Source organism: Hyposmocoma kahamanoa, unplaced genomic scaffold, assembly GCF_003589595.1.
Source record: "Hyposmocoma kahamanoa isolate Upper Pololo Valley unplaced genomic scaffold, ASM358959v1 66, whole genome shotgun sequence".
Lineage (NCBI taxonomy): Eukaryota > Metazoa > Arthropoda > Insecta > Lepidoptera > Cosmopterigidae > Hyposmocoma > Hyposmocoma kahamanoa.
This window is the reverse complement of record NW_020653854.1, coordinates 12,621,671-12,640,097: the sequence shown is the minus strand read 5'-3', so window position 1 is coordinate 12,640,097 and position 18,427 is coordinate 12,621,671. Positions and strand designations below refer to the sequence as shown.

The window sequence follows — 18,427 nt, the reverse complement described above, 5'->3', positions numbered from 1 at the left end:
GTCGACTAGAAGGTCTGTAAAGGGCTGCAAACCTTCACGAACAACCACGACAATATTAAAATCTAATTGTAGATTATGCTAATAATAGATAGATCATTCATTGGAATGAAGTCCATAGAAGACCTACGAATGACCAATACTTTTTCAAATGGGGAGAAGAGTTCACTGAAATAGGTACAATGAAGAGCATGTCAAGCTTAACTTTGGGCGTTGGGCCATTCTTATCACAAATTGCATAAAGTTGAGTAAGCATTAAGCTTGACATACTTTTGAGTAATCATAAAAAGAAATTGTGTAATGTCCAGCATACCTAAATATTTATTCCAAAATGTGTAAGCCACTGGCACATTTCTTAAAACTAAAACATAGTCTCAAAGCTTACTATTAAAATTAATACTAAACTATTTCAAAAATTGTCCTGTATTATAGAATAAATCAGAATTATTTATTACATACCATGATCCATAGTAATGTTAGTAATACAGTCAATTTTTCTTACATGCTATGGTTAGTAGAACACTAAATTACTTAATGCCAGAGAAATGCCACATCTAGATCACTACCCAACGCACGTGTAGTTGCACCCAATGTTGTTGGTAGGGGTAATCCAGCCTGTTGGCAACAACGGCTAGGATGCTATTAGTGCTGCCGCGCACACACATCATGAGTGAGGCAGCCCTCTTGCGAATAATGGCATGAAGGCCATATTGTGTGCGCCTCCGTGAACACGTCGGATGCACTACAGAGTCGTGGCATCCCCATTAGCATCCTGAAAACGTTGTTTTATATTACTCACTCAATGTGTTTAGGGTTCTCTGCGTACACTTCACCCATAGGTTGCTCATGTAATTTTTGGCAATATGCTTTAAATAATGAGATCTTTACATGTTTAGTGCAATGAGCAAACCAGCAGGTGAGCATATTACATCTAACAGACAGGGCCCTTCTCTCCCTCTCCATGTCCGCACCATCATACAAGTTATCAGTTACCCAGTGACCCAGGTATTTAGATTGAGAGATACAACTTATCTCACTACCATAGAGAAAAACCAGCAGCACAGTTCGAACAGAACCTGCCTTCGGCTTAAAAACTTGCGAGCTTGGTCTTTTTCGTGTTATACCTGAGTCCATGGGCTTCCACATATCCTGAGCAGCTTACCATGTGCACGATCGCAGGAGTCAACAGCATCATGTCATCCGCATTACTGATATGTATTATGTCAACATTTTATAATATAAAATATGTAAATTATTCTATTAAGTCAAAGGCCCCAGTTTATAACTGGAGAGATTAGTCATTTTTAACATGATTAAACATTGAAATACATGCTTATATTATAGTAAACATGAAGGTGGTATTGAGTACAAAAATGTACTGTTACAACACATACTAAGCACACAATAAAGTTTGATTTCCACCAATGCATTTGTCAGCTGTCAATATTACTGTTTCTATACTGGTAGGTAACAAATTAAAAGGTTGCTTACAACCAGCAACTTCAATCTTTAGACAAGAACATTCACAGCAACTACATTTTCCAAACAGTTCCAAAAAGAGTTATCAGTATCATAGTACCATGGACAGATATGACAGTATATGCCTATTGGGAATGAGCTAGACAGACAGATAATATTGAGTGTTTACCAATGATATTCATCCACAGTTGGGGAAGTAACAGAAAGCCCCTGGCAAAATCACTATTAGTTGCACAAAACATTTCATTATGCTTTGTCCCAGGGGTCTTTTGCTTACTATATATAATTATTTTATATTACTAAAAAGAAAAACAAATTGAGTAAAAGAAGAAAAAAATGCAGTCGAGTTGTCCAAATTGTTGATGTTATGTACTTTTCCTTGCAAAAAGGCAAATATCTTTAGACCATGCAGCCTACTCAAGTACACAGATACTGTTGAGATACCAGTAAATTTAGATGGTGACCTTAGTACTTTTATAATCATATTATACATACTCTGTTATTGTGTAGTCAGACCACAACACTCTGTTGTTTAATAATCTATGATTTATGTTATGTCTTGTTTTAGCACGCGCCATTACATGCTTGCAAAACAGGATGGATAGTGTGATATTTTGTACACTATTTCGCAATTATCAAATATTGTAATGCACAATTAATAAAAAACCATTTTTCAAAGATTGCCGCATTAGCATCCACCATCCGTATCTGTTTGACAACCTGCTAAACAATGTGCATCTTTACTGCACATCAGTGAAACACAGAATGTGTATAGAAGGCCGCATGTAGTATGCTAGTACATAAATATCGTTGCTTACAACAGAATTTTTTGGTGGTTAACCTAATATGGCACCAATATCAAAATTAATCATCATAAGTCATCATCTTAAGATAAATCCAATGCACAACATTAATTTAAAAAATAGTGAGTATTCAAAATAACCTAAAAAAGTAAATTTGAATAGAAGTAATGCAACACTAATTATCACAGATCAAAATAGGCAAAGTATAGTTATTTATCTGACCTTCAAGAAAGTAATACACATAGGGTCGTATTCTAGAACTCTACTCAATACTCAAGTCAGGACTTGAGTATTGGAGTGAGCACTGAAAATCATACTTAAGCCCTTGCCATTAGGGTCGTATTTCCAGAGCTTGAAATCATACTCAAGTCTGCTAAAGTCCTGACTTGAGCATGGAGTATAGTTCTGGAATATGACCCATAGAGTCATTGACTTACAATTATATGGACGTCGGGTCCGCGCTAAAAAGTGTCCGCACTTGTAAGGCGCTAAAATCATATACAGAGCGCCAAACTCCACTTTAGTCTTCATTTGTTTGACTGACAGCGCGATACTGCGATGACATTACAATTTAAATTTCGAATAGGTTGACTTGGGACATTTTTTTCGTGGTTTTTTGTATTAGACCCGTCGTCCATTTATTTGTAAGTCAATGCATAGAGTAGATATATATCTCTTAAATACTGGCATTATACATTTTTAAGGTCAACTAATCTAATTGTAAGTAAAAACAATTATTACTTACTTTTGTTTTTTCTTGTGTAATACTTGAAGCTTATGATAAACATAATCTTCCTATTTAGATTTGCGCTAATCATACAAAAATAGATTGTAAACATGGTATTCAATGTTAAGCTAAACAAACAAGTCAGTGTAATAGAATGTGGTTCTAGTTCAAAAACTACAATCGACCTCTTTTAACAACTTCTCCAACCTTTTCATTTTCTCTGGTACAGGTACCCCAGAATGTGCTGGTTTGGGGCGCCGTTTCCACAGTTTTTTGCCACTTTTTGTAACACTTTCAGGCACTGTGGCTGTTTTATTCTCTTTGGGCTTTGGAGTAGCAACTTTCGGGACTGTATTGGTCCTCTGTCTTGAGTCTGTCGTCATGTTGATTACTGTAAACAAACACAGACATTAATTATGTAACTGCTTAAAATGACCTATCTCATCGTATCAAATTTTCAATTCAGATAATAATTTGAAACTAAATACCTTTCAAAGGAGTTTTTTCTGACGTCTTTCTGGTCGTAATGGTCTTTTTAATACTGGAAGTTGTGTTTGAAACTGACGACGTCCTTTTTGTAGCGCTTGTTTTTATAATATTTCGCTGAAGCTTAGGCGCAGGTTTTGGTTGATCTCGAGGAGCCATTGTTCTTTCCTTTTTATAAATAGAAATCTATTGTATATCTGTTTATAACTGGAAAGTTACAAGCTTACAAGAAATAGAAGTGTGCAAAATAAAAACCAAGACAACCTTTCAGTATAAATTATATCACAGGCAGAATACCATAAACAAACATAAAGTTAATAAACGTACTATTTCAACTTTTTGAAATAACGAATACCTACGAGTACGACACAAACGAGCACGAGACTACTTTACTCTAGCGTACGACACCGTTACGTAGTACGCGTTGAATTTTGTCGACATAATATGCCTTAGTCTAAGGTTTTATGTAATAAATAATATATAATAATATTTTGAAATGCAATACAATCAAAATGCGTTCCGCGTCAAAACTTTAATGAAATGAAAAAAACGGCGGGCTTTTGTTGTTGTACAGTTTTTAGCTTGACTTTTAAAATATTTATAATACGTTTTGAGTTGCTGATGGCTTTGCCAAAGCCTTAATAAATAAAAAAAATAAAAAAATCTAGTCTGTGTTTACGTCCAATAAGTCTGTGATTTAAAAAATAATTTTGTGAAAATATTTTTATTAAAATACCTACTGAAAATAAGAAAGTATTTTTATTAGCTTATGGGATGGAAAAAAATAAGATTTTTAGGCGCTAATAGTGTATTAACTAAATCCGTAGTATCTAGGGTATGTCTTCATTATATTGCAGACCGCCTTGCCGTCTGTCGCGTAACGCAGCGTGCAAGCCGCCTTGCAATCTTGCGAGACTTCGTACATGGGCCATGCGCAGGATAGTGTGTGAGCAGTTTCCTGCCTGCGCAGCGGACTGCTATGCAGGTAGTGAATGGGCCGATTTAGAGCAATGCATTTAAAAAAAAAGTCGCATGTACGGAGAGCTCTCAGTTCAAAGGTAGATTTTATAGCAACGTCCAACCATCAATACCAGTGAAAGCGTCGTTCTTTAAACTAAAACTGAACAGAGTGGCAACAAGCATTTTGACTCGTATGAGATTAGGTCACGTATGTACTCCCGTTCACCTTGCGAGATTCAATATAGTTGTTGATGATGTGTGTGGCTGCGGTGAATTTGGCGATTGAAATAACATTTTTTAAATTGCCCAAAATTTGATCGTTTTTCTCTTAACAAATCCCATACGCCTCTTTCGACTTCCAACCATCTTTTGTTGTTGTCGAATAACTCTGTAAATACTTATTTATCTAAATTTAACAATATAAAAATTTAACTGCTGTAATAATAATATAATATTTATTCTATATTTATACCATGTTTATTTACATCTCATAATTCCTCGCTCCAACTTTTAATCACGTTTCCAAATTACATTCCATGACATAAAAGATTCCCCGTTTTAAAAACAAGTTAGTCAAAACACCTTTGTAAGTGGCTAAATCACTCACCGCGAAAAGCCAAGAGAAATAAGAAAAAAAAACCATTTTATATGCATCGTTATTTAAATTACACCACCTATATGTCATACATTTGTTAATTTAGTAAGTAAAATGTACCTGTACTTGGTAACACTGAAATTATGAATGTGATAAGGATATGAAATAATAATACGAACGAAAGAGAGAAAAATGCGAATAAATAATTAAAAGCGTAGTAAAAAATTTAAATGATTATATGGCAGCACTGCAATTTGGCGTCCATCTTTAATCTTTGATGTGTTACTGTTGTGTTGTTTTCTAAAATTGTAACAAAAATAGTAGGAGAACACAAATTTCAAGTATTTTTTGCTTGGAAATAACGTTTTCAAATTCATCTTCAGGTTATTTCATAAATATTAACTTGGTACGATCCATTCTATGTGGTTTTTATCAAAAGTGTCACAGTTTCATTATCGTTTGTTCTACTAAAAAAAAATCCCTGTAATTCATTGCTATTGACCTAGGCGCTAATTGTTTGATCTAACTTTGACGTTTTCAATAGGTTTTCGCTTTTATTTAGTGTAATTTTTGTTAATTTTCTTTATTATTAGTGATATAAAATTGATAAATTTTCTATTGTCATGGCAGATGAAGTGTGAAAATGGATAGATTGAATCAGTTGCGGGGAGAGGCGGGGGGCTCTCGGGACTCCACGCTGGACACCTCTGCCGCGACGAGCGAGGCATACATGACCGCCAATGAGAGCTCCAAGTACTTTTCATTGTCTGAAGACTCGTCATTTGACATCACTCCCATTAAAGATATATCTTTGGCGTCCACCGCGGATCCTAGAAAGGCTATAACCGGAACGGACCAATTGATTTCCACCTTAACTCCCAATACTAAGAAAAATGACTTATTAGATAGTTACAAATTTGATAAACAGATTGAGGCGGCGAACATCCTATCAGGTGGAGTGGACATATTTGATGATAATGACAACTCTTATGATGGGAATGAGCTTGTAATTGATGACAATGTTGTGGATATTGATGATAAGTCTAATTCTGAGTTGAAATCATCAGAGGGTGAAAGCGTGTCATTTCGAAAAGCTGAAGGAACATCAGAGCCTACAATAGGTGAAGAAATATTACAGCCATCAATTGGTGCAGAAATATCACAGCCTGCTATGGGTGACGAAATATCAGAACAAACTACAGGTGACAAAATATCACAACCAACTATAGGTGAAGACGTATCGGGACCAGGACTGGGTGAAGAAATATCTGAGCCAGTAATGGGTGAAGAATTATCAGAACCACCTATGGGAGAAGAAATATTGCAACCAGCAATATGTGAAGAAATATCGAACCCTGTAATGAGTGAAGAAGTATCAGAACCAGCTATGGGTGAAGAAATGTTACAGCCAGATATAGGTGAAGAAATATCAGAACCAATAATAGAGGAAGAAGTATTAGAGCCTCCAATGGGTGATGAAATACCGGAACCGACAATAGGGGAAGTATCAGAACCAGCAATGGAAGAAATAGCAGAGCCAGCAATGGGTGAAGAAATATCAGAACCAGCAATGGGTGAAGCTGAGCCAACTATAGTGAGTAAGGATACAGAAGAGGTGGTGCTACAAATAGATGGTAAAAATGTAAATGCAATAGATATTGGCAATGGCCTATATTTGTATAGGAAGCAAGGAGAGGAAGAATTGGCAGCTGTGCAGATTATTATTGATGATGATCAGCAACAGCCCAGCTTTAAGTTTCTCAAAGTACGGTAAGCATTAATATATTATATAGTTATAATTATGTTATCGAGTTTCTCCCTTTTACAAATTAATGTTGTTTTACATAATGTTTAAAATAATTTATATTTGTTGCAGCGAGAATGCTGAAGGAAATTTAGAAGTTTATGAAGAAATTGAAGTAGAAGTGGTAAGCTTAGGTTCATGTTTTTAACATTGCTAGTGAAATATTTATTCAAGAGGACTCAAAAATATTTCATGTTATTTTTCAGCCTGTAAAAGAGGAAAAGCCTGAGAAAAACGACTACCATGTTCCTATTAAGGACATAAATGAAGTTAGTAATGATTCATCTTCTAACCAAGTTGCTGAAAAGAAAGTTACACCTCGAAAGGATATAGCCTCTGAGTCATCCAAAAGAGAAAGTATTGCTGAATGTAGTAAAGATGTACCACCTGAAAAGCCTGATGTTAACATTAACGGAAAAATGGTCAAACTTAATGAGACAAGGAAATCTCCTGTTATACATTCAACTCCCAATAAGGAAGGCATACCACTCACAAAAACGATGGTTGACCAACAACTGCATCCAAGTAGACATTCAGATAATGTAAAAACTATTGAGGTGCACACAGACAGTGTCAAACAAAGAATAGTTGATGTTCAACCGAAAAACAAAGATGATGAAAATAAGGATAGTATTAAAGAATCAGGGGAATGCATTAAAAAATTAGATGGCACTAAACAGACTGAAATGCATCCAAATCAAGAAGTGAAGAAGGAAGAAAAAAAGAAAGACGAATTAGAACTGGTAAGAATTGAAAAGGAATCAAACAAATGTGAAGAAACTGGTAATGGACAAGGTAGTAGTGTGTCCGCAGAAGTGTATTTTGCTGAATCTCCACAAAAAGAGGACCAATATGATAGCAATGTGTTCAGTAAACTGAAAGCTACTACTAGATCTCTACAAAAACAAGATTCCGTGGTTGGCAGCCCACAATCTAAAACAGGAATAATAAAACAACCAGAATTTGAAATAAATGAAGGAAAGGAAAAACATCAATTATTTTCAGACATTACATTGACAGTACCTAAAGATTCAAAAGAAATTACAGAACCAAGAACTAGCCAAGAATCAGGTATAAAACATTTAAGAATTGAAGAAAATGTTGATAATAAATCAATGCTTTTGGATGTAAATGCAAAGGAAAGTATTAACAAAACGAAGGACAAAATGCAACAACCATTAAAGGAAATAACTCAATTTGAAGTGAAAACATTAATTCAAGATACTAAGAAAATAGGAAATGTAAATAAATCTGAAGTTGTATCTAGCACATTGAATGCAAAGACTTCAAAAGAAACATCGCAATCCCAAGAACTTGATAGTAAAAACATTTTAGGAAACCTGTCATCACAGTCTTGGCAAACTGACAATAAAGATTCAATAGAATCATCTACAAGGAAAATAAATAAATATCCTGCTGCAGCACAACTTGTACAAGAATCTGTTAATATGCAAACAGCACAAAAGCTTAACGACAATCGAGTCTGTAATGTTAAAAATATAGTCAATAAGGAAAGTACTTCCAAAAATAAAGAAACAAAAATTATTGACGTACATCTGGATTATCTTGCAAAAGAGACTGAAAAACAAGCAGAAAAAATTGAAAGTTGTGGAGAACTACAAAATATTTTTCTCGACACAAGTATGTCTGCAAATGAGGACCTGAATACTAAGTTAGTAACATGTTCTGAGCAAACTAAGAATTTAGAATATAGAACATCTATTCCTGTAGTGGTAAAGAAAATAGAAGAACCCATACTGTCTAATATAGGACAGAAAAAGGCAGTCAAACCTCAAGTTACCGTTGTTGAAACCAAAACTGTACAAGGTAAACCTGCTATAACCCAAAATCAACTGAACAAACTAAATGAAACAAAAGATCTTGATTTTGCCAAGAGACCTACTTTGGGAGCGACAATGAATACGAAAACAGAGATGCTTAAGAGAACTACCAGTAGCCAAAACAGAAGTGTAATGAGTAATAGTGACAGCCTAACACAGAAGATTGAAGTGAAACATGATAATCTTACAGTTTGTAATCAGACATTTTCCCAAAACAAACCTGATGTGAAGAACAAAGCCCAAATACCCATCAACAACAATCATACAGCTGTTCCCTTTGGAAAGTGGACTCCAGCAAATAGGCAAGAATTTCTGAACAAAATAAAAGAAACAAAAATGCCTACCACCAGTTGCAGCAATACCAAGCAGATAAAAAAGACAAATGATTTAAATAGGCGGGATGTCTTACAAAAAATTGATAGTCAAAGACAGTCTAATACCGCTGCAGCTAAAGCTCAAGAACTGCCTAAGTCGTCTCTCCACTCAATCTCTCAATCTAGTGTCAAAGCTGAAATGAAGAGTTTTGTTAGTAAACAGATGACACCATGTGACAGTAAAATGCCTGTTAAAGCAGAAGCACCTGTATTACAAATCAAGTTGGTTACTAATGAAAAGCCTGCCAAACAAGAACCTCTAAATCCTCAAACCAAATTGTCAATCCCGACTATAGCTAATACTGAATTGCCAAAGAAAGAACTATTACAGAGAAAAGAAATAAACAATCAAGACTTAATAGACAGGACTATCGAAGGTATAATTAATAGAGCTGTCTCTGCTAAACCTTCTCATGAAGCAAAACTTAATTTACCTCGACAACCATTTAAAACTCAAACAGAAACTCCTATGTCACATACTTTAAAAATATCAACTCAAAACAATTCAGTAACTTGTCTGGATGCTATAGAAAAGAAGATGAATGAATTACATGGCATTCCTTTCGTAGAAAGACCTGCACACGAGCTTCCCAAACATTATAATCACGATAAAGTTAAAACTTACGCTAGATCCGACAGTCAGAAGACAATTACGTCAAAAGCTAACAAAATTCCTAATCTATTACCTTTTACAGGTAAGACTCAGCACAAAATAATGAAAGATAACATTATAGAGGTTGACTCTGAGGAAGAGATAATTGAACACGAGCCTGTCACTGGAGATATTGATAAAAATAGCAAAAATGTTTCTAAGCTTCCTTCTAAGATAAACGAAACTTCAAGCACTAAATCTGCTACTGAAGACACTAAAAAGGAATCCATCATAACTGAAAAAGATTTCGATAAATTTGCTAGAAGGAACTCGAAGACATACGAAAACTGCCTAACAGTTAATTTTGAACATAAAGACCAGCCCAATGTAGTTCAAACTGTGGTAGAAAAGGATGTACATCATAAGAAATACTCAAGAAATGAGTTGTTGCTTGCTGAGGCAAAAGTTAAATCATATCAGAAGCAGAAGTCTTCCCAACCATATACTCATCCCAGTAAAATTCAAATAACATCGAAATTAGTCCCAGTTGCAGATGACACATTCAATAAAAACTTTCCTTCGAAGTTACAGCTAGCTTATCAAACTGCCTTAACTACAAAACGACAGATGGAATCTCCTATAACTATCATTGAGGATAAACCGGTAAAAGTCGTCTTCATGGATACAGCTGCCGAATTTACTCCTGCTCGACTTAATGTTCAAGGCCAAGAACTATCACCATCAAAAAAACCAAGCAAAGAAGCTGATAATGTCACAATCAGTACTTGTGATTCATTAGACTCAGATGTGTTAGATTCTGTTGATGCATTAGATGGAAAAGTGCCTGATGAAACCAAAAGCAAAATTAGGCACCAAAGGAAACAAGTCTTAACACCTGTTGAAACTCCTGAATTAGAATTGATTGAGCCTGGTGATTTAGGCATTACTGTTTCGCCGAAAAAGAGGCGAAAAATTGAGGATATGAGAATAGAAAAAAGCCCTAAGACAGTTGTGCCTAAAAAGTCTTATTTACTCGGCCGTAATGCTCTGCTTGAAGATGCATTACATAAAGATTCGACTAATAATACCCTGAATGAAACTGTTGTGCAAGCCAGCGCTGTTGTGATTCATAAAAACACTACCTCGGCCATTGACAACTTAGTTTTAGCGGCAGAACTAATAGAAACTCAATCAGAAAAATTAAGCTCTACAACGATTAAAGAGTCCATTCAAATGACCACCACTGACAGCCCTCAACATAATACTCCTGTCAAGAGAGGACGTGGCCGTCCAAGGAAGTATCCGCTGCCTGAAGGTGTCCCAGTAGTAGACAAAGTCAAAGTTCCAAGCCCTCAAAAAAAACCACGCTTAATTGATGCTGTGCGTTGTAAACGTCGTTCAACTACAGAAGAAGAGGATGACACTACTGATGATGAAATTGTAAAAGAAAATTGGACAATGGGAAAAATAAACGAAAATATTGTATGCCCTATATGCAATAAATTATTCCGTTCTGAAAACGTTGTCTTTAAACATGTTAAACATTGTTCAGGACCGTCACCTAACAGGTCCAGTTCAGATAAGAGGAGTCCCAGAAGGTCAAGATTGTCGATTGATTCCGAGTCTAAATCTAGGGAAAGCAAATTTGATGATACAGATTTTGAGGAAGAGATCCCATTAAAGAAAAATAAGCGCAGATCCAAAGATTCTAGTTCTGGCGCCAGTACAGACCTAGATGACGTCATAGTAATAGAAGATACGCCGCTAAAAGAAAAACCTGTGAAACGCGATCTATCAAAGAAACATGAGGCCAGAAAAGCGGCTAAAATATTACATAATGCTTCTAATCTGACTTGTGAATTTTGCGGTAAAGCTTTTAGGCAGCTATCGCATTTGGTGAGCCATAAGCAACAACACAAGAAAGAAGAAGTAAAAAAACCCGACGAGGATACCAAAAGTCGTGATAAGAAAGTTTTCAGCTGTGAAGTTTGTAAGAAAGAGTTTAGAAAATTACATCACTTAGTTCAACATCGATTAATTCATAATCTGAACAATATACCCCACCGGACATCCAGGAAAAGCTCCTTCGAACAAATTGATAATAAAAAATTAAGAGAGCAAGAATCCAAACAGACGGATGATCAGACTGCCGCGTTTCGATGCGAGCCATGTGATAAGTCATTCAGAAAATTACATCACCTTGTTGAACACCGGGAAACACATGATGGTATCAATAGACAAAAGAGCTCTGTGAGTCAACCTACTGCAGATAAAGCCGTGCCTGTTCCACCACCACCACCTCAATGTGATATATGTAAGAAAACATTCCGAAAATTGCATCACTTAATTGAACATAAAGAACAACACATTGAAACAAATTCTGAAAAATCAGACGACAAAAGTGTTAAAAGTAGTTTGTCCACAAAAGATATTATTCATGAATGCTCCCTCTGTTATATGGTGTTTCCTAATGAGCATTCACTGAACAAGCACACTATAATATGTCAAAGGAAAAAAAGACAATCTGCTACTAAGCAGAACAAATCAGTTGAAGAAAATGAAGCAAATGAACAATTAGAAGAAGCTCATAATTCTGAAGAAAATAAACAAATTGAAGTAATTGAACCTATTAACATGAACCCTATTCTTGAAGATAAAACAGAAAACAACAAACAGGAACTCGTATCTGTTGAAATCGCAGAGCATCCAAAGATATGTGAAAACAGTCAATCAATAAACAACATAAATCCTGTTGAAATAAAAATGCAACCTGCTAAAATAGACCTTGAACCACCAGAAAAATCTAATGTTAAGGAAGCAACACTTGAGATACCTGCAAAGATAATAAAAGTAGACGAAAAAGAAAAATTGGAATCAGAAAATACTCCTAAGGAAGTAACACCCGATAATAAAATCAAAGATAAAGATATGTCTCTGGTGACTAAACACCAAAAATTGACGTCTCCAGCATTAACTGCAGCAAACGTAAAGTCATCTGTGGTTGAATCGAGCGACGAAGAGGAAATTCGATACATGTTAAATCCTGCCTTTAAGCTGGAGGACAAGGAAGAAAAATTTATGAAAGTTAGAGCTAAAAAACGCAGTTCTCTCCAGATAGAAAGGCCTAACTCTAAAGATAGGGAAATAAATAAAGTCAAAAGGAGGACATCATTACAACATCCTCACAAGATAGCTCGCTTGAAGCCAAAGTCTTTGGAAACTAAAACTGCTCCTGTAAACACAGCTCCTGCTAAAATCATTTCTAAAACTTTTAAATCAGAACCAGCTTCTTCTACTGATTCGGATGACGGTGACGTAAAATACTCTTTTCCTAAAACAAGCTCCAAGCTAAAACCTACGGCTAAACCAAAACAGGAGGTAAATACAATTTACTAATAGATGAAAATCATCATATATCTCTTTAAATAATGATATTTATTACGAGTGCTTATATTTTTACAGATCGAAAAGACGCCAAAGGAAAAACGAAAGTTGCTAGCACAAAAGAGGAAATCACTTATCGTCGTTGCCAAAAAGAAGTCCATGGGACAAACGCCCATGGCTAAGAACAAGGATTCACCTGTAAAGCAAATCAGAAAACGTAAGTTTTTTAATTTTCAAAACAAAAATATGTTTTCCGGATCTAAACCGCGTGTATGTGTTTATTCAAACTAACCAATGTTCTGGGGTGTTTGTAAATCACATTCATGGTCACAGCTAACTAAGATAGTAAAGTCATCAAATGGAAACCAACCTTATTTTTCAGTATACAGTGGAAAAAAGTGGAACAAAGAATAGAAACAATCAATATAATTAATTTGAAACTTTGATTTTTCATAGTATTAATTTTTTTATCCGAAGAAATATTGGATCCCAACCATATCCCAACACTTAATTACCTATGTGTTACATTGGCATAATTAACTCGATGAACCATTGAATTTTATATTGATTATTTACTTTTGATTATTCTCTTGCCTACTGGTCAGAGGACGATGTATTTTAGTACAGTATATCAATAATAATGTATATTTCTGAAGTATTCAAGTTTTGCAGTTCAGATTGGTTTTCCTCTAAAACTTAAAATCTATAAAATGTGTTTAAAATTATATAGGCACTGCGGAAGTAGAGCACCGTTGCGACTGTGGTCAATTGTTCAGTAGCGCGGCTCTCCTGTCGCGCCACACGACGTTGGCGCACACGCCGCCGAGGATACGCAAGCGACGTTCTCCGCCACCTGCCGTTCCGCCCCCTCCTACGATCATCAAGCCTGCTGTAGCCAAGCTTGCTTTGCGTAAATCAGGCCCCGCTGATAAGACTAAAGTCATGAATTCTAGAAAATCAAGTGTCCGCAGTGACGTTAGCGGCTCTATCAACAAAACCAAGAAACCCATCGTGAAAGAGACGAAGACTCCTTCGCGTCGTGGTAAAGTGTCTGACACAAAATCTAGCACGCCATCCAAACCAAAGTCGATAGCCGCACATCGAGGTGTTCCGATGCCCGAGAAAATGAAGAAAATTGCTAGTAAGTTAAAATAAATTGTTGGCGATAACGCTGAAGCTAGATGACAGTACTGATGTTGCAGTTGGATAAATTCAGAATTTGATAGTTTCGGTATAGGTGAATCGCTAGAAAATAATTTAAAGAGGACATCAAAAACGAAACATTTGGACCACCATTTGAATGCATATTTTTAAATTTATGGGAAACAGTCACCATCATTTTGAATTTTGTGACATTTGATGGGCAAAATTTGTCTATATGTAAAGCGGTCGTAATAAAAGAACCATAGGTATATATTTTGTCAATTTGTTTTAGATTAGTAAGTGTAATATAAGAGTAATGATATTTATGTTAATATAGATATGGTAGGTTTTGTTAGATTTAACACAGTGCAAGATATAACTGCTGTGTACTTGTAGCTAATCTGTTGCAAGATATTATTAGTTGAGAGCATGACTTTTTGGGATATATATATATATCTATGGAAATATAACTATACTTCCCAACTCGACACACCAAAATCTTGTAAATTTATTTCTGAAATCTAGACTAGAAAGTAATGCTCAATATATTTGCGTTTCTCAGTTTATTAATGCTGATGCATAGCTGTTACCATTTTATCAGTATGTTATTCCTTTGTTTTCGAGGAACGAGCTTGTATAGGATTTCTGAAATTCATAATTTGTTTAAAGGAATTGTAATATGTTACGAGCTTCCCAATTCATAGATCTTCTTATATTAAATCATTATTCATTAACATTAAATTTGTAAGAAAAATTCTTATATTGATCAGATTATTCTGATAGATTAGGTAATAGTAGTGTGTAAGAATTAAAAGTAAAATGTCTAAATTTCAATTAAAGCAAATTTTTAACAAAAAATTATAGAACCAGTTGGGCTGTTAAGTGAACCCTGCGGCGCCGTGGTAAGCTTACAAAGCAGAACACGCAGGCGACGATACCTTTCAGTGTTAGGACCAAATTTTTTATCATTTTCTGTTTATTAATGATGACACCTATAATATATTTTGTTTTTAATTTTAAATAATGTTTATTGTACTTTCATAACTAAAATTACATTACATAATATATTAATTAGTTGATGTCACCAATAAATTGTAGAATGTCTTGTGAAATTTATGTTTTAGAAGCATTTAAAATAAATTTTTATAATGTAGATGATATCATTATTTTTAATATGATGATGATGCAATTTTAATGGGTTATAAATAAATTGTCATAAATACATTATATTGTTTTATTGATACACTTATTCAGAAAATAAACAGTGACTTTAACTTTTTAGTAATAATTCACATTATTAACCTCTTTCACATATGATGTCTACAATACTGGGCTCCATTAGCTGAGGATCAACACACCTTAGCTGTGCGGAGGAAAGGGCATCTTCTAGCAGTGCATTGAGAAGTCTCTCATCATTCCCCATACATGACAACCGCTGTTGCAAGAAATGCACATCTACTTGCAGCTGTTGTAATCCATGTCGCCCAAATGTCCGCAATCTTACACACTCCACAAGAGCCTTCAGTGCAACTTTCAAAGCTCCATTAGACAATGCTGCTCTATCTGCTCCTGCTGGACTAAATACTTCAATTCTTTCTGAGAAAATCCTGTTAATGGGTGAGAATGATGAAGGCGCCCGCGACCATATTGTTCTCCGACTTGAATCACTTGAAGGTTTCATACTTGTTGGAAATAGTTGAGAAGCCGCACTATCGGCGCTTGCTAGAGTCTCCACAACCCGACGGCACACTGCCCTAGGACCCCGAGGCTCAGGGGCCCGAAGCCAGTCTCTAGCTAGAACAGAAACTCTTAACATCTGTGCAGCTGTTTGCCCAATATAAACAACTTCAGAGTCTAGTGCAGCTTGAGCAGCTGTAGATAAATGTACCATTACAGTGTTGGTGTCTTTGTTTTCTACAGTTAATCCAGGAGCAGCCTCTTCCAATAGTTTTAACAAATGAGTATGTATTGTCGTCACACCACTTTCTTGCATCTCCAAACATAATTTAGCCAGAATCAGCAACAGTTCAAATGGAATGTTATTTGATGTTTGTAGACAGGCCATGTTCTTCACCAAATCTGATAAAGTAACCATTGTCTCAAAGATAACTTTCCAGCAGCTATCAGCAACAGCTTTTGCACACCAGGACTTCAAGCCAAAAGATAAGTTATTCTGAAGAAATGCCATGAGATCTAATAATGATGCTTGAATTTTTTGCATTAGGTACACTTGCAACGAGTTGAGAATATCTTTGAGATCAGCACTCTCTGAACCTTTGCTGGCCAAGGACTGTCTCACTCTCATAAGACTTTCTTTGAATTGAGTTTGTATGGACTGATATTGCACAGTAGCCTTTTGATGTATGCATTGGATAACCATATCCACTGCTCTATTAGACATTGTGTCACTTGATATTATGTCAGTCATAGCTTGCAGCTTTCTGAAGAACTTGTCAAGTCCTCGAATTAAAATTTCTGTTCCAATATTCTCTGGTTTTTTCATAACTTCCTCAAACAAATGGAAGACTTGACTCATAATCTTGTCAGCAAAGTCTGGTAAGTTTGTACTGTCTTTGTCTTCAAACATTTCGTGGTAACATGAGACTACAATACCTATGTCAGCAAGTAGAGTGCTGTTACATTTTTCAACCCATTCTAGTATGTCTGTTTTTTCAACCATTACACTAAGTGTTTGCAAATGTTTATCAAGACGACTTTCAGCGCAACTTAAAAATATGTCTTGTAGGGAGTCATCAGTCTCCTGTAATTGTCTCAATAAGCCAACACTCTCAGCTAGTTCTGAAGCAGAAGTATCAGGGCAAAGAAGTCTATCTCTTAAAGTTTTCTTTAATCCATAAATTATTTCTGAACATTCAGTCTGTATGCTTTGAAATGAAGGTTGGTTACCATATTTTTGTAACACTCTCTGTGCATGAGTGTAATCATGAACAGCATCTGCATATCTGCCTTCTATTATAGCTTTATTGAGTTGAGAAGGCAATAGGAAGAGGAATTGTAGTTTATCCAACAATTGCCTTGTTCCACATAACCTACTGACGTTATTACCACTTTCCTTTAGAGACTCAGAGATCTGAGCACTGAATGAATTTATTTTGTTCATGTTTTCGCTGAGTTTATTCATTTCTTCTTGCATAATCTTGAAATCAGAGCGCATTTTTCGCACCGTTTCCGTTGCCGATATGAACTTGTTGTAGTTCTCATACACTAAAGTTTGCATCTCTGATTGCAAGAACTGACTTTGAGTGACTATTTCAGCTTCTTTGTCCATTATTTGCTTCAAATTAGCGCATTTTAATAGCCTTTCCAAATACATGTCCGGATTAAAGTTACTTCCATCAATATTAAGGGGATTCTCGCTGTTGTCCTTGTATTCCGCCATTGTGACAGACTTTATTATAGTGCACTCTATGTTGATCGTTTTATTTCCTTAATCTTTTACTTCAAGATAAAGAAACTTGATGAAAAATATTAATTATCACCAACACAAAATTGACAGGAGCAGTGAGTGATCAAAGAGAATTTAAGCCACAGATTTAAGCACTTGTGAGTGATGTTGTTGTTTTTTTAACTCTTTTCGTAAAGGAAAAGGCAAAGGTTTCGCACCATACAGCCAAGACTTGGTAAATTTTTTTTCTTAATTTCAATAAAAAAATAGGCATACGCCAAGTCTTCAGTCCATTATTTATTTTATAGGCAATATGCCTCGTCTTCGTTGGGTCATATCAGATTAGGGTTAAGTCAGGGTATAAAGTTCTAATTCCGGGTAAGTTTCAATTCCGACGATAAATATGTTAAGTCCAATGATCGTCAATTCAGAATATTTTATCAATTCTGATTAAATACAAATCCATTCTAAAGATCTTCTATAGTAGAATAAATAAATATGATAGTAAGTTTCAGGGTTTTTGAGAAGTTCTTCAGTACCGCGCGGGATCGGACTCGAAAGGTCGTATTCCAGAACTCTACTCAATGCTCAAGTCAGGATTTGAGCAGACTTGAGTATGATTTCAAGCACTGGAAACACGACCCTAATGGCAAGGACTTGAGTATGATTTTTAATGCTTTGAATCATACTCAAGTCCTGACTTGAGCATGGCAAATACGACCCTAATAATAATAAAGGTCGTATTCTAGAACTCTATTCAATGCTCAAGTCAGGATTGCACTGGAAACACAAGCACTGGAAATAAGACCCTAACAGCAGGGACTTGAGTATGATAT

At 35.5% G+C, this 18,427-nt stretch overlaps 3 protein-coding genes across 4 annotated transcripts; 1 reads left to right on the top strand and 2 right to left on the bottom strand.

Moving 5' to 3' along the window:
* Positions 1 to 342: 342 nt before the first annotated feature.
* Positions 343 to 3,969, bottom strand: LOC113231713. 2 transcript variants are annotated; one of them, XM_026466194.1, is made up of 4 exons: positions 3,852 to 3,969; positions 3,495 to 3,660; positions 3,214 to 3,397; positions 343 to 769 (listed from the first exon to the last, which is right to left on the bottom strand). In XM_026466194.1, exons 2-4 carry the CDS (start codon positions 3,649 to 3,651, stop codon positions 640 to 642), a joined length of 471 nt encoding a protein of 156 aa, XP_026321979.1. In that variant the 5' UTR covers positions 3,652 to 3,660; positions 3,852 to 3,969; the 3' UTR covers positions 343 to 639. The 2 variants fall into 2 exon arrangements, with proteins under 2 accessions (XP_026321979.1, XP_026321978.1); XM_026466193.1 differs by lacking the exon at positions 3,852 to 3,969 and adding an exon at positions 3,757 to 3,782.
* A 1,340-nt stretch (positions 3,970 to 5,309) lies between these two features.
* On the top strand, positions 5,310 to 15,318 carry LOC113231898. The gene is made up of 6 exons (XM_026466438.1): positions 5,310 to 5,453; positions 5,678 to 6,817; positions 6,924 to 6,975; positions 7,058 to 13,036; positions 13,121 to 13,259; positions 13,773 to 15,318. Exons 2-6 carry the CDS (start codon positions 5,691 to 5,693, stop codon positions 14,195 to 14,197), a joined length of 7,722 nt encoding a protein of 2,573 aa, XP_026322223.1. The 5' UTR covers positions 5,310 to 5,453; positions 5,678 to 5,690; the 3' UTR covers positions 14,198 to 15,318.
* A 164-nt stretch (positions 15,319 to 15,482) lies between these two features.
* Positions 15,483 to 17,701, bottom strand: LOC113231774 (vacuolar protein sorting-associated protein 51 homolog). The gene has a single exon (XM_026466303.1). It carries the CDS (start codon positions 17,583 to 17,585, stop codon positions 15,483 to 15,485), a length of 2,103 nt encoding a protein of 700 aa, XP_026322088.1. The 5' UTR covers positions 17,586 to 17,701.
* Between the last annotated feature and the right edge of the window lie 726 nt (positions 17,702 to 18,427).